Source organism: Rhodnius prolixus, unplaced genomic scaffold (genome assembly GCF_049639745.1).
Source record: "Rhodnius prolixus isolate KJV_2025 unplaced genomic scaffold, Rpr scaffold_1, whole genome shotgun sequence".
NCBI lineage: Eukaryota > Metazoa > Arthropoda > Insecta > Hemiptera > Reduviidae > Rhodnius > Rhodnius prolixus.
The window spans coordinates 24,386,753-24,403,509 of record NW_027411581.1 but is presented as its reverse complement, the minus strand read 5'-3'; the positions used below and the strand labels follow the sequence as shown (position 1 = coordinate 24,403,509).

Sequence of the window (16,757 nt, the reverse complement as noted above, 5' to 3'; positions counted from 1 at the left end):
TAAAGTATGAAATTTCAGCATAAATATGGCAGGCAAAATAAACATGACAAAAAATCCTACTTAAAAAATTGTTTATTTTTTTTATTAAAGGGCAAGAAAGAGAAGCAGAAGCTTGCCTCAGTTATTACAAGGAAGTGGGCTCCATATGTATTCCTCTTTCATACACAAGTTTCGGAGGCGATGAACTTTTTGTGGGTAGAGCTGGTTATATATGTGGCGCCCTTTGGTTGAATAAAGAATTCAAAAAGCAAGTTATACCAGAGGAATTGATTAATAAGGTGTGCCACTCTTTGGTTGAATCTGGAAGAAATTATGCTAAACATCACAGAAGTCCCTGCCCTTTAATGTACTCCTACTATGGTACTGAATATTTAGGTTAGTTAAAGTGTTTTTACATGTTTACATTTTTTATTTTTAAGAGTATGTCAGTTAAAAATTATAATAATTTAATTCTTCTTTCAATAGTTGATGCTCCTTTCTAAGCCACCAATCTTAGTGCTAGCGCTAGGTAGTTTCTCTCCTCCTGCTCTTCACGTACCAAATATGTCTTAACTTTTTTTACTTGCTAATTTTATATATATATATTTGGATTGTAAATTACCAAGAAAATTAAAAAAAAAAATCGACTTTTTTGCGGAAATCGGTCTGTTTTTTTTTTTTTTTTAAATAAAAAGTATTCAATTGAGTAGTGATTATTTCATTATTAGTTTCATCAGCAAAATAGAATTTAGTCAATGTCAACGACCCAAGGCACTTTGCCATTCTAAAATGTATGTCTTTTGCATTTATTATTTCAGGAGCAGCTCATGGTCTTTGTGCAATACTACAGATGCTTCTTTCGTGTCATTCATTTTTAGAAGAGAATCCTACAGCAGAAAATGATATTAAAGAAACAGTCAATTACCTTCTCTCATTACAAACACCATCTGGAAATTTTCCGTGTGCTATGGATGAAATTGGGTCAAATGCTAGAAGAGAAGAAGACGAATTAATACATTGGTGTCATGGGGCCCCTGGTAAAACTATGGTTTACTAGTTAATGGTAGTGTCAACATGAGGTCTGTTCAAAAATATCCATGATTGATCTTTACAATAGCAGTTAATTGTGAACGCTTACAATTTTAGCCGCTGGATTCCCTTCAAAGAATTCTTATGGTACCATTTGTACATTTTCTTAAATTCTTTAAATCAGTCTTTAATCACAATTTATAGTTGATTAAAACTCCGGTATATTTAGAATTTAGTTATATTTATCTAATCTTGAAAAATTGCTTTCATATTATTGTTGAGTATAAGTTTAGGAAGTACAAAAAAATAGGAAGGGGTCAAATCAGGATCGCTGATTGAGATTAGTTTCCTTCCGATTCAAATGGGGTTGCAATACTTCCAGTCGACGTTTTGACTTCTTGGAAGAAATTTGAAATAAACAATATTACAACTAAGCAATTGACCACTCTTTTTCTCGTTTTAGGTGATGTTTTGCCATTTCTTTGTTAAAAAAAAGTAAGCGTTAATTTCTTTTATATATACATTTAGCACCTTTATCAAATGAGAATGCCAGAAAATAAATTAGTGATAGTATCAATAAAGGATAGCCCTCTATAATTTTGTAATAAATGAGAGTCACCATTCTTGAAAATAAGGAATATAATTGCATTGGCAAAACTATTTGGAATAACTCCACTCTCGTGTATAACATTAGAAAAGTTCAAAATCTTTAATAGAAATTCTGCCGGATCGTACTAGTAAAATTCAAACAGACTTCTCTCTTTTCCGGGAGCTTTATTTAATTTGGTTTTCATTAATACTTTATTTAATTCATCAAACGTAATTTCCTTGTCTAATGCTCAATTAATTATATGCTGTTCATCGTAAGATATGATAGAGTTGCTTGTTAGCGGGTTTAATAATGATTGAAAATATTGAATTAATTCAGAAGAGTTACAGTTAGGAATACGAAATTTGTTATGTTTAAGCGTATTGAGTAAAAAGCGTAACGGTTTATTATTATTGAAAAAAAAGTTTAAATTATTAAATCTGTTTCGTAAATCTAATTCAACTTTTTATAAAAGAATTGGACCTGGTTTTATCACAACCACAGATCCCAGTCTTATCACCAATAATCACTCCGTTGTATGAGCGTGGTTACGAATATCCTAAACGACCTTAATTTTTCAGTTGAAAGTTGACAAGAACAAGTGACGGAGATGATTATTATCTTCATGATTAAGAGTAATTAGAGAATTTTTCTGCTACTTTTGTGACCATTATTGTTGTTTTGCACGCTCACACCTGATGGATTTCCATTTCATTGAACATCTGTATGGACTTCCGTCCACGTTTGCACACAAATACCTTCGAAAACATCTTCCCTATTAGCCATTTTCAAAAGTTTTCAAAACGTTTAACAAATTTATACCAGAATTTCATTGAGCGCGTAAGTGAGAATGTGCCAATAACTTCCTTAAATTAATTAGAATCGAATTCAGTCACTAAAGGGTTATGAGTGTTTATCCCTGAGATTTCGAGTTTTCAAATGGCATTTAGTAGTTATTAAAAGCTCTCCTCGCAATTCAAAGTGCCATGGAACGTTTTTGAACAGATCTCGTATCTAAATTTAAATAATCTGCTTATACCATCATATCTAAACCATATTAATTACCTACTTTTTAAGCATTATGCAACTATTTTATTTTATTATTTTTTGAAACGTTTCGGTCAAACTATGTACATTTTTTCTTGAAGTTTTTAACTTGCTGAAATGCAGTTTACAGGTATAATAATTATATTATCAATATTGAATCGTGTAGCTCTTTATATTTTTAAGAAAGTAAAGAAATATAAATTGCTGCAGGTACAGAAAAATATATCAAAATTTACAAAAAGAAAAGCGACTTCATAAGAAATAGAAAAAACACTAATATGGTATTACATTGTCGGCCTAAACTTCTAAATTATTGATTAGATTCTTTTATTATCTTTGTTTAAAGGAGTGGTTTATCTTATGGCAAAGGCATACCTCCGTTGGAAAGAAGACAAATATTTAAATTCTGCCCTTCAATGTGGTGAAGTAACCTGGAAAAAAGGACTTCTTAAAAAAGGCTCTGGTAATAAGTTAATTTATATTTATATTGTATCTTCCTTTACGATAACGTTGTTGCACCATGCCACGCATGTGTCTGTTCATGAAACGGATCCACTCAATAATGAAGAAGTTTTATTTTTAAATAAGGGAAGAAATGAATTTGTGAATAGAGATGTTAAAGCAGAAAATTCCGTTGAAGAACGGAAGTTGCCCTAAATAGTAATTCATAAAAAAGGACAAAATGGAGAAAAGATTTGTGCCCTAAACTCCAGAATTTGTTAATAGAGTCTAATAGAAACATATGAGAATTATGAATTTATGAACGACTTCAAAAAAATCCATTTGCCAGTTATTGTTTATTGGTGAACTGATTTGACGCGAATCTAATTAGATTATTAGTAACTAAATTTAGTTACTAAGTATTTAGGATCCTGAAGTCCCCAGACTAGATTTCAATGCAGGTTCCTTGTCCATTTGTTTGAAGAGAAGAGTATGGTCAAAAGACCATTAGAAATTATCTCCTCTATATCTATTGTCTTCTCAATCCCACTCCTCATGTTTACGTGTTACAAATATTTAAACGTTAATAATAATTCTATTTGAGGGGAGGGATTAGCTATGTGGTTAGCGTACTCGATTCCCACGCGGAGGTCCCGGGTTCGAATCCAGCTGCTAACCCTTAGATTTTCTCTTCCTAGGAGCTTCTTACAGCTCACTGTCCGGTGATGGACAGTGTTGTCTGTAACGAGAGAACACTGTCCGGAGGCCGGCAGTGCACTGAAAAAAGCTCCGAGCGCTAATAACCTCAGCTGTTGATGCGCTTAAAAAAAAAAAAAAAAAAAAAAAAAAATTGTATTTTCGAAGTTATATTATCGATTAGAATAGTAACTTAATTGCAGTAAGAGAAATTTTTGTGATTGTATCAAAATAATATTTTTTCTTTTTCAGGCATTTGCCATGGAATTGCTGGAAGTGGTTACGTATTTTTATTATTACATCGTTTGACAGGAGATGAAAAACACTTACATCGAGCTAATGAATTTGCAAAATACTTGGGAAATAGCAAGTTCCTTGAGGAAGCAAGAACACCAGATATGCCATATAGCTTGTACGAAGGTTATGCTGGTACAGTTTGCTTATTAGCAGATTTGATGGAGCCCACAACTTCATCTTTTCCATTTATGGACGTATTCTAAGATGGTATGAACTTTAACACAATGTTTTCTATGCAAAAAATATCTTCATTATTGTCTTTCAAGTCAGGAACTGTTAAAGATTATAAATGTAAAAATACTGACGGGAAAGTTTATTTTAAATTTAAATTTATTTTAATAACGGCATTGTAGCTAAAGTTTGTGGTAATGGTCTAGAGAAATATTGGAAAGTGAAGTAATGAATTAGCACTACTTAACTAGAAAGATAAAATGTGTTTTGCCACGACGAAATTTATTAGTACAATATTTTATGACACTACACCCATGTTCAACTCGAGAATTTAGTAAGTTAACAGTATTCTCAAAATGTCAATTTGGTGGACAGCTTTGGTAAAATGGCATGTATAGACCTTAATTATGTATATACGATATCTCCCTTCAAAAATAAAAGAAAGGTACATGAAATGTAAAGTGGGACGAACAAGTTTTAAGATAAGAATCGTTCGTATGTATGCCATCGCGAGCCTATGATAAAACAAAATCGTGCAGTCTTGGGAATGTGTTAGGAACCATTTTTTGTCGGTTTTTAACTTAATTTATTCAAGCTAACTTTAACTTAATTCATTTATCCATTCTTATAAATAGAATGAATGAATAGCTTGATTGATAGACAAAATAAAAACTTCCTGCAATATAAGTATAAAAAAACAAACAAAATTTATTCCTGAATATAAAAAAAGACAAAAAAGGAAATATAAAAAACATTAATTACATTCTAAAACAAAAAAGATACTTTTAAATTAATTTATGTCTAAAGTAAATCCTTTATGGCATAGCTGAAATTCTATCATTTACATATATATGCATTATTTATTTACTTATTTAAAAACTCGCTTTCTAACTATAAGGCAACAAACAATGGAAAACAGAAACGAAAAGTGATTGCAATCAGTATCATTTTTTCCCATCCATTTATTTTATTGTTATTTTATCTATATTGATATTTCAATTTTTAAGGACCGTCATTAGTAAAAATTAAATTCTTTACATACCTGCAAATTTTACGAAATTGTTTAAACCCGGCCAATTTACCCTATTGATCTTAACAAGACACTCTTGCTCAATCCTAAGTGCTCCTAAGTATCTCATCCCAAATTCTTTAAGTATAAGGCATCTAGCCAGGAAATTATTCTTATAAATAGTTTGATATTCATATATTATATTATTAATTTAGTAAGATTTTAATTCTTCAAACGCAGACAGTTGCAAATCTGACTAAGCAAACGTGTAAAAGATTATTAAAAAAAATAAATAAATAAAAAAATCTGTTGGAGCCATTTTTTAATAAGTGGATATGAATCAGTAATACTAATGAAGCTTCCTATTTTATATTGTTATTTCTTTAATGTGTGATGGATCAATTTTTGCACGTGCAGAGGAAAAATGGCCTTATTAAAAATTTACTTCCATTGATTTGTGCAACTTCTATTACTTTAATTACTACTACTTACTTAATTCGCTATTAAGGAACTCCGAGCACAAATCTTTGTTGCAATCAAAAAAGTTTTGCTTCATCGTGTGTGAACCTTTGCGAAATAACGTGTTCAGTAGCAAATGCAATCCTAGAGTTAGTCTATGTTGCTTTTACTTTATAACGGTTTGCAATGTTGGAAGGTGACTTCTTCGTTATTAATATGTAATTGTTTTAACTTAAAAAATCTTCTTTTTTTCGATTATCTCTTTTGTTTGTCGATTCTGTAAAAGTTTTTTGCTGGAATTGCTATGTACAATTAATATATTCACACGATTTAATTCATCTAACTTATACTTCATCTGATCAAGAACCTCTTCGAGTTGGATGGTAATGTCCTATAAACACCTAGAATAGTTAATTCTCTCTTATTAAGTACAGTCGTTTGGAGTTGATGGCGGATGGCGCCTGTTAAAGACTTATTCCCTCGTTATACACTTTGTCAAGCAACTTTAGGCGTGATTTGCGCGCTGAGCTGAACCACCAGCTCCATATTCTAATTTAGGACGAGTAATGCAAATAAAAATACGTTTTAAAATTTCACGTTCTGTTCTCCATTTGTATCTTGACAAAAATTTTAATATGTCATGGGTCTTCTTCGCTTTTAGGTGTGTTGAGTCTACATGTTCCTCCCATGACAAATGCGACTCAAATATGAGACCCAAAAACTTGGTACTTTCTTTGCAGTGTATAGGGTTGCTATCCAGGTATAAAATTGGATGATTGAATGCGAGTCTTATTCTACAAATGTTTATGCACACCGTTTAATTTTTGCAAAATTTGAACCCGTTTTTGAAGATTCCAATGACAACTGCTGAATGGAATGATTGTTTCCAAATATGAAACGAAATGGAATTTTCTATTTTTCATATTTCTCTATTGGCGCATTAGATGGGAAACACGTAGTGATACAAAAACCCAAAAGAAGTGGAAGTTTATATTATAATTATAAAGGCACGTTCAGCATTGTTTTGATGGCATTAGTAGATGCAGACTGTAAATTTATTTACTTTGACGTTGGCTGCAATGGAAGAATATCAGATGCTGGTGTTTTTCGTAACTGTTCTCTATCGAGGGCTTTGGAAAGTAATTCTTTTAATTTACCAGGCCCCGAACCACTTCCAGGACGAAATATGGACGTTCCCTACGTGATTGTAGCCGACGACGCCTTTCCTTTGTCTCCAAATACAATTGTGTAGCTTTCTCGTCACCTCCTTATGATCTGTATTAAATGCTGTTGCGAGTTCGGCAACAGCATTTGATTTTCTTGTGCGGTTCTTATACAAATCACCAGACGCATCCCATAACTCTGGTAGGGCTTCAAGGCGCGAGATGAGGAGCCTTGTCTCCTCTTTCGTCCACTGTCGCATCGAATTTGATAAAGGTGGTGGCATTTTTATTTTTATATTTTTAAAATAATATTTAAATAAATTTAAATCAATATTTAAAAATTTCAAATTACTCTAGCGTAAAAGTTTCACCTTTGTGAAATTAGGAGACACTAATGTCAGACACTTATTGGTCACTGTCTACACGCGTGTACTCTAGGCAAAAGCCGACACTTCTCGAAATTGGTGGTGGGGATGCAACTCGATCTAGGAGGCTGCTGTAGGAACCGTCCACATTGCGACACCTGCTCTAGCTAGTCGCTCTAGCTGCTCTAAGTGTCTCCGTGTAGACCTACCTTATACATACAAATTATATTTTTAAATTAAAACAGCTTTGTTTTAAAAAAATACTTTATTTTCAAAGTACATATAGCTATTGTAATTTAATAGAAAAATACAAAATTGATAAAGTTAATATTCACTTAACTTATAACAATTAGGGAACTCTAATGTCCTTTCACTATGAAGGTGCAATAAGAATTCATTAATAATTAAATCTGTAGATAATATATGTGGTACATATATTATCGGAAATGCGCACATGTGCACTTATGTTGGCATTGCAAGAATTCCATGCAGCTGCTTAATCAGTGAAATAAAAGTTAACATTTAAATATAACAATCTATAACTTACATATAATCTAACATAAGGAAGCTATTTTCTCTAATACTATAATAATGCGCAGTACTTTTAACTAATTTTCCTGCACATTCTAAAGTAAACTTAGCCTAGAAATTAACCTAGTGGGTTTTTTTTTATTTTACCAAATTTATTACTTTAAATTCCTTTGGGCTTTTTGGTTTGCATAAATTTATTAATATTTCCAACGCTCCGCCACTTAAGTTACTAATTAACATAGCTACCTTTAACGTCTCCTCTTCAATTCCAGAAATTTGTAAGCAAGATTCAAATTTTAACTTCCACGTTTCCCACTTTATAACAGCCGGATCAAAAGGTTCCATGTGAAAATATGGTCTGCCTATATGCAATTTTTTTGATGGATCAGCAATTTTCTCCTCAGCATCTAATCCCATTCTCATCGCCACTTTAGTGTTTCAGGGATTCCAGTAAATAAAACACTTGATACACAAGAAATTATTGAATTTATTACATACACGTGGTACACTCTAATGATAATTGTAACACACCCTATAACCTTTTTCTGACTCCCCACTTGTCCAGACCTCCAATGTTGCCAATCTCACTCAATATCTCTCACACTATAGTTTATTGTCTTATAATTTATTAATAAAAGAAATATAACAAACTTAGATATACTTAGATATATGTGAACACCACGTTTTCTCTATTAGAGGTTAAGAAGAAGTAAGTAAGAGTGGAGGTAAGTCAGAGCAGCCAACATTCTCAACATTTCTTCCACTCCTCATAGCAGTGCTCGAACTCCGATACTGGAATAGCCTTCAGCTGTGTGATGCAAGGTCATATACATTAACAAGACTTGATAAGAATTGCGTTTTATTACGTCTACTATTAACTAAGTACAATAGTATGGTGGGGGTAACCCTTCCATCTTCTGTGGTAGGGGTAACCCTTACAAGCTGGTCGGTTACAGCCGTTTGAATGTTTTCGACTGTCCCAAAATTAGTTTCCTTGAGGTGATTTTTCAACTTCGGGAAGAGAAAAAAGTCACAAGGACTCAAGTCGGGCGAATAAGGAGGCTGAGGAGCCCACAGGAATGTTTTTACTGATCAAAAACTCGTTTTCTATCCGTAATCTATCCTAAACATTCATGTAACGTTCTCGCCAATAAATACATTCTCGCCAATATAGTGTGTGTTCAACAACAAACGACAACGTTCTTTGTCTGAATTTCATGTTTAATCTGGTTTGTAAAAGTTAATGGTGAGTTTCCTGAATAAAAGATGTCTGAAAATTGTTTGACTAAGTTTATAATTGCTGACTTTTCTTCTTCATTCAAGTGGTCCATACGTAATTGAGAAATAATTGAATCTTTACTTACAATATTATTTTCAAAAATTTTAAACTGATTAATTTCATTCTCTGCAATTTCTGTGACTGGGATTAGGTTTTTTATATTGATCTGGAGGGTATTTTCTCCTAAATTTTTTATTGTGCATAGAGCTTCAGAATTTTCTACTTTCACCAAACCTTCCGGTATCTCATTGTTTTTAAATTTTATGTTAGGAATTATTCCATGTCCTTGTTTTAGATTCTGGATTGGTACTTTATTTGTTTGGAGTTACTGGCCAAATTAAGAGATGGTTTTTTTTTTCTTTATGCATGTAGACAGGAACTGTAGTTCATTTAGCTTTCTGCAGCTCTTTATGAACGGAGCATCCTCTCCAGCTCACAACATGATTTCCATTGCAAAGTGCGCAAGTTGGAGGAGAGGTGCGAGGTTTAAGGCAGCTTTGCGAGGGATGATCTCCTGCACATTTCACAGATCGGAACTTGTGCTGACAGTAACTGCGTGTGTGGCCGTACTCTTGGCACCGTTTGCACTGAACTATTGACTGTTGTTTGTGCGGTTCCTCAATTTTGACTCGTGTGTGGCACAGGACCTCAATGTCGAAAATGTCTTTATTATTATTTCTTGGCTCGAGGTCCACGAAAAAGAGAGGCAGTGTTTGTTTAGTAACTGGATGCACAACAGGAGTAACGTTTCTCACTATGTGTCCAAGCTCGGTTAGTTCTTCTTTTATCTGTTCAATAGGAACTGTTTGGTGGAGGTAGGCTTGGTCCTCCTCCAGCTGAAACGTGTGGTATTCCGCGTTCTGTAGTTGGAGGTACTTAACTATTGCTACTGGTGTAGTAGCATTGACCATAAGGTCTGTTACGCGGGCTTTACATACCAAGTTGTCTTTGCCTACTAGTTGTATTAAGGCACCACAAACTGCAACACATGTGCCTTGGAAATTAAGAGGTAAATGTTTTCTTGGGTATTGAGATATTTTAGAGGAGTTATTGCGTTTGGTGTCACTAATTCATTTTTGGTTAAATTAATGTTGGTTTTTAAACTTTTAAGATTATCTATTCCTAGTAGAATATCGAAATTTCTATTAAATTTAAAAAGGTAAAATTTGAGATTTAAATCTTTTTGGTTAAACAGTTTTCCTGGCGGAATAAACGTACTAGAATTTTCTTTACTTTCTCCATGAGCTGTAGAAATTATAAATGGGTCTTTTTGGATATATTTTTTGGAATATTAATTAGCTATGCCAGGATTTACAAAAGACTTGGTGCTGCCAGTGTCGATTAGGATTTTTAAATTTGGGTAGTCAATGTACGAGAGTATGGAGCTTTGTTCTTTGACTGCCATTAGGTGGTTTATGGGGATTGTGTTTGGCCTACGTCTAAAAAATGATTTTGTTCAAACTCCTTGATTGGCTTCTTCTTCATTAGTTTGCATATTGTTAATTTTTTCAAAAACATAGTTGTTTCGAAGAATTGGTAAATTATAAGGGGTACGAATATTCGATTGTCCAACATTTTGATTGACATTCCTAGTTGAAATGCTCATTGGTGTTAAGTCTGTATTTATTTTGGTGTGGTACATTTCGATTGACATTCCTTGTTGAAATACTCATTAGGGTAGGTCTGTATTGGTTTTGTTGAGGTGTATTTCCTAGGTTGTGGTCCGCGTGTAATATTTATTGGACCGGAAGGAAAGTGCGTCATTTCTGGAAGTCTAATTAATGGTGTGTTCGTTAATGCTTTTATTTCTGAGATAGTTGCCATTTTCGATTTGGGGGAGGTTGTGAACTTGAAAATATTTATCAATTTATAATAATAAATTTAAATTACACAAATAAGTAAAGAATAATAAAATATAAATATAAATAGTGAATAGATATTAATTCTACAAAAATAAAATTACCATACGAGGTCTGTAAATTAAGTAATGAGACTGATTTTTTTAAATTTTTTTATTCAAAAAGAATTACAATTCTATATTGTCACCTTCATACTTGGGTGTACAAGTATGACTTTACGGATTATTTAATTTAAAAAACGCATTGATTTGAATCATAAAAATAATTAGTTTTAAAGCGATCCATTTATCAAGCCAATTTTTAATTTCTTCATAAGTACTGAACCGCTCTCCAGAAAGGGCCGACGCCATTGACCGGAACAAATGGTAATCTGAGGGAGCAAGGTCCGGTGAATATGGCGGGTGAGATAGAATCTCCCAATTCACTCCTTCTAGATAATTCTTGACGGATCTATGAACATGTGGTCTAGCGTTGTCATGCTGTAAAATTATCTTGTCATTTCTATTCTCCCATTCCGGTCGTTTTTCCTTTAGAGCTCGGTTCAAACGTATTAATTGCAGTCGGTACCGTTCACCAGCGATAGTTTCAGATGGTTGCAATAGCTCATAATAAAAGTTCTCGGAATGTACTAGAAAGAAGTGTCTTACCTTGGTGGAACTGCTTTTATTTTTCAACATAGTCTCCCTGTAGACTAATGCATTTGGTCCAGCGATGTTCCAATGTCTTGATCCCATCTCGAAAATGTGATTCCTCCAGGCCTGCAAAATACCTCTCCAATTCGGCTGTTAGTTCTTCCGTTGTAGGAAATCTCCGTCCACCGAGGAAAATTTTCAGCTTGGGGAAGAGATGAAAGTCTGATGGTGCCAAATCAGGTGAATAAGGTGGATGTGGCAACAATTCGTATCTCAGTTCATGAAGTTTTACCATGACAATAACATGTGTGTGGGCGGGCGTTGTCCTGATGAAAGATGACTTTTTTCCTTGCCATACCAGGCCTTTTTTCGCGTATCTTATTCTGTAGTTGGTCTAGGAGGTTTGCGTAGTATTGCCCCGTAATTGTTCGGCCAGTAGAAAGATAATCTATCTAACTCTTTTAACAGGAAAATTTTTCAAAGGACCGGACATAATCCAACCCAATGTTGTCAATCGGGCGTTGGGGGAGCCGTTTTGGGTACGGATCATCTGACTGAGGTCGATGGCATCAAAGACCGATGCCGAAAAAACCACATCTACTGGCCTTGGTTCATTAAAGGTTGGGTCAGCTAAAGGTTTATCAATTAGGTGCGGCCAATTCTTGACGGGAAAATAGGAGGATGGTGCATCTGGGACAGTCTTGGTGACTACTCGGAAGGGAATTTTTAATTGGGAAAACGGGGGGCATTGTTTTAAATTGGTAGAAACTTGACCTACGACTTGTGTGCCAATATTGCCTCCTATTCCTCGAATCCCACCTGACATGGGGTTATAATTCAATTTACTCTCCTTGGCGAATGCTTTAGACATCAAGTTTATCTCACTGCCTGAATCCAGCAGGGCACGAGCGCGATACCACTGGCTATCTCCTCCAAGGAGATACACCAGGGCAGTGGGGGAAACTGACATATCAGAAGGGAAAGACTTGACTATGGACTTACGGGGGACCTTTGCCGAATGACACAGACGACAGTGTCTGCGACGGCAAAAAACGACAGTGGACAACGGAGGGGTATCGCGCTTGCCGAGAACCTATTGTTCTGGCTGACGGGATGGTGCTGGATGGCGGCCGAAGTAGATGGTGGGAAGTACGGGGGATAGACTGGAGGAGGAGGACGGCGATGGTGGTCGGGACCTCAAGTCACTAACCTGGGCTAAATACGGGTGAGGCTCAAAAGGACTGGGGAAACGCAGCGAACTCCGAGGAAATGGGGGAGGAGGTTCAGGAGGGCCCGGGGAGGGCGCTCTTCTTGGTGGGAGTCTACATTTTGGGGGCCGAAGGCACTGCAGGGACATGAGCGACGGAATACCAAACGCAGGGGGTGTTCCCTGGCTGCAGCTAGTGGAGGGTGGAGGAGGGTGCAGTGAGGTGTTGTGTTCGCCGTGACAGCGGGCGCATCCAAATTGGCAAGGACACCTAGACACTACGTGCTGTCTTGATAGACAATTAACACACAGTTTTCGCTCTACTACGAAGTTCCATCTGTCGCTAATCGACATGTTCACATAATCTGGACATTTTACCAGGCGGTGAAAATCTCCGCACAGGTAGCATTGGAGGGCCGCTGAAGTAGAGGAAGTCGGTGTACGTGAAGTAGAAAAGGCCGGTTGTCGAACTGGGGGCGGAGAAGGAGGGGCGATGGTCTCCTCTGGCGCGGAACGAACTTTACAGACATCGGGGTATAGCGCTTTACCTGTTTGGGGGAGGGCTCTGGTTGTGCCTCGCGCGGGGGACGCAGGGCGAGGCTGCGGAACGGTGGAAGGTGAGGAACGACTAGGAGTGGGTTGGATCAGCGAGACAGGAGGTGACGGACTGGAGGTTAATTTGGGGGAAAACCTGTCCTCTTGGTCTTTGAGAAATTCAAGGACCTGAGTACTAGAGGGGAGAAGATCGAAAGATCCCAGGTACCTTTTTCTGAACTCCTCTTGGAGGGCAGGGGGGAGGACAGACAGGGTCACATGGCATAATAAAAAGTCCAACGGATGCGGGATATCGCACTGATCCAGCATGATTTGGCGGCGCGATAACCACGCGATGCACTCTTCGATGCTGGGACCAGCGCCCGGAAATTGTAGAAATGATTCCATCATGGCACTGGCGACACGCAATCGTCCCTCATATCTGGAGTCCAGGGTGCTCCAGGCGTATCGATACCCCTCCTCGGAAGACTGGGCATTTTGTATAATGGAAAGAGGGGGGCCTCTTAGAGAGGACCGGAGGGCCTCAAGCCTTTTCGGGGCCGGTAAGGAAAGCTTGTGCACCTCCGCCTGAAAACTGGCCTTAAAGCGTTTGTATTGTAAAACGTCCCCCCCGAAAGGGGTAATGTTAGGGATAACTAGTTCCTGCAGCTGGCGCCTGGCAAGCTCAATTACGGACTCGTCAACTGCTGGGACCGTAGAGCCCTGATCTGGCGGAGCGGGAGTGGAGACGGGGGCTGTTGCCAATAAAGGCAGGATGATAGTCAACTGAGCTGCCTCAGCACGCTCATGGCTCTCTGACAGAGACACAGCCAGTGGGCCACCGACTTCCGGGGACAATGCACGCAACCACCCCCATGCTTCCCTGTCCACAGTTTGGGACAGGGAGGCGAACATGGTAGAATAGTTGCGGCTAAGCTCCAAGGCTTCAGGGGAGCTGGGGGAAAGATCACTGACCCTTCGGGTCCATTGGTTTAATCTGGCTATTAAATGGTTACACCTGACTCCACAGATGTCAGGATAGTGTTCCGACTGGAGAGGAAATCGGGGAGTTTCCTCCAAGACAGGGGGGCTAGGGGTGGCTGGTGAGAGAGGGGGTGACCTGTGCCTGTTCCTCCATTTGATCTACTGAGGTTAGGCGGCAAGAGCCAACAATATAGATAAGATCAAAGGGCAAATACAATTATCAAATGTTGTTACAGATGCAAAGGATGAACCAGTGACTACAAAAAAACAAACATAAATACAATACGTACAATAAGTCTCCAATTCAATGACAAATTCCTAAATGGAGATAAGTAAGTACTACAACAATATATCAAGCAACGTGTGCTAACTTAACTACGTTTACTAATAATACAATAAAGCAGGCAAACAATGTTATATAGACTAAACACGACTAAACATAAGTAAAAAAAAAACGAAAAGAAAAAAAAAACTGACAGTTGACAAATCAAAACTGTCAAAATTCAAACTGAAATAAAACTAAGGTATAAACAAATTATTTTAACAAAAGACGAGATTACTTACAAGGAAAAAACAGTTGAATTCGTATTAAAGTCAATTAATCAATTAAAACTGTATCAATCAATATCTGGATGTTCCTGGCATGAACATAGTGTTCTGAAGACTGTGTCCCGGGTTTCGGCACCATGAAAAATGATCAAGAAAGGGGGGGATGGACATACGCAATTTAAATTAGAGGCTGGAATAGTGGGGGACGCCACCAGTCTTCAAAACACTTTTTAAATAGATACAATTCAACACTTTATTAATAATCCATAAACGCAAATACAACAAAATAAAATGACTACAATAATGATTGGTACAGGGCAATTGTCCAAGACAATGTGTAGCTGGGGAAGTGACTTTATACCTATTAAAGTGCTTGACGCGCACTAAATACAATAAAATAATCAAATGTACAAGGCGATATACACATGGGGATATAACAATTTGTATAATTACAAAAGGGAAGAATAATTACAATAATTAATTGTACAAGACAGTATGTAACTGGGGAAATGACCTTGTACCTATTAAAGTGCTTGACGCCCACTAAATACAATAGAATAATCAAATGTACAAGGCGATATACACATGGGGATAAACAATTTGTATAATTACAAAAGGGAAGAATATTTACAATAATTACATACTTGTACGAATATATACATATATATAGTCCAACAGTTTAAAGATATGATTGCTCAGTGCACTGAGGCCCAATTTGTCCATAAACCTTGTGAACAGAAAACCAGTTTCTAATAGAACTTTTCACAACGTAAAAGCACAAACAGACGCTAACATGGCCGACATTACTTCACACAGAGACGCTTGGCTTCACATCCTACTAGCACCTCCCCTCTCTCTTCGTGGTCACCCAATTCCGCCAACTGACTCAGGGAAAAAACAAGTCTGGGGGGCCGCCACTCTTGGGGAACCAAACAGCGTTTTTCCGGTACAAAATTCGACATTTTCAATGCAATTAAAATAATGGTTTTTTACACTGCAGACAAATGACATGTACCTTTTTTTGTTGGCAATACATGTATTACCAACTTCGACATAACGTCAGTAGTAGGACTGTCGTTTTCAATCCTTTTTTCAATCCTTCGTTGTCGAATTCTCTACCGTTGTCCATTTGTACTATTTTTGGGGTAGGAAATAATGAGAAATATTCATTAAGACAAGATTGTATCTCTAACTGATTAAGACTAGTTAGTGGGTAAGCCATGAGTTTTTTAGAAAAACAGTCTATAATTGTTAGGAATTTACGTTGATCGTATTGAAAGGTATCTAGTTGGAGTTTATCAAAAGGTCTTTCTGGAGTCGGAGTGATTTTATAATCTACATGAACAGGTTTCCTTTCATATTTTGTCTTAAGGCAAATTGGACATTTATTTATATAATCTGTAACATCTCTTAGCATGGAGGGCCAATAATATTTTCTACGAAGTTGGTTATAACTTTCGTTAATTCCGCGGTGATAGTTTTTTCCAGTATGATAATTAGAGATTATTTCTTTTTGTTCTTCTAGATCTATAACATCTAGATTAAGTTTTTTGTACCTTTTTAATTTTATAGAGCTGAAATTATTAGTAATTACATTTTTAAAGTTATTAAAAATAGATTCGTATTCTTCATTTAAAGGACCTTCTTTAGAGCATAGAATTCCGTAAGTGGTATTAGGTTTTAAGTATTCAGTACAAAGAAGTTGTACGAGGGTCGTTTGAAAAGTCCGTGCAAAGTCAGAGAGATAGCACTACTGGCGCGTATCGAGGTTATGTTCAGTTAGTAGCATCTCTTGGAAGAACACACACCAAGTTTCAGCCAGATCGGTCTATTTCTTTGTGTTTGGCATTCGTTTGAATCGAGGAAGTCGAGTGATTTTCAAAAAATGGACGAAAAAGAATTTCATGTGTTGATTAAACACTACTTTATGAAAGGCA

General features: G+C 36.4%; 1 protein-coding gene across 12 annotated transcripts in view; it reads left to right on the top strand.

Moving 5' to 3' along the window:
• The window catches only part of LOC141447542 (lanC-like protein 3), a 190,674-nt gene that overhangs the window by 4,071 nt on the left and 169,846 nt on the right, over positions 1 to 16,757 (top strand). For 7 of the 12 annotated variants that reach the window (XR_012454444.1, XM_074115208.1, XM_074115209.1 and 4 more), the window contains exons 3-6: positions 91 to 375; positions 798 to 1,016; positions 2,991 to 3,107; positions 4,034 to 4,285. Coding sequence is in view for 11 of the 12 variants with exons in the window: in XM_074115208.1 (XP_073971309.1) it covers positions 91 to 375; positions 798 to 1,016; positions 2,991 to 3,107; positions 4,034 to 4,281 (869 nt within the window). In the remaining variant the exon portion in view is untranslated. Of the gene's footprint in view, positions 1 to 90; positions 376 to 797; positions 1,017 to 2,990; positions 3,108 to 4,033; positions 6,499 to 7,318; positions 14,744 to 16,757 lie in introns of those variants that run through there. The other 5 variants (XM_074115257.1, XM_074115206.1, XM_074115274.1 and 2 more) reach the window with 3 other exon arrangements.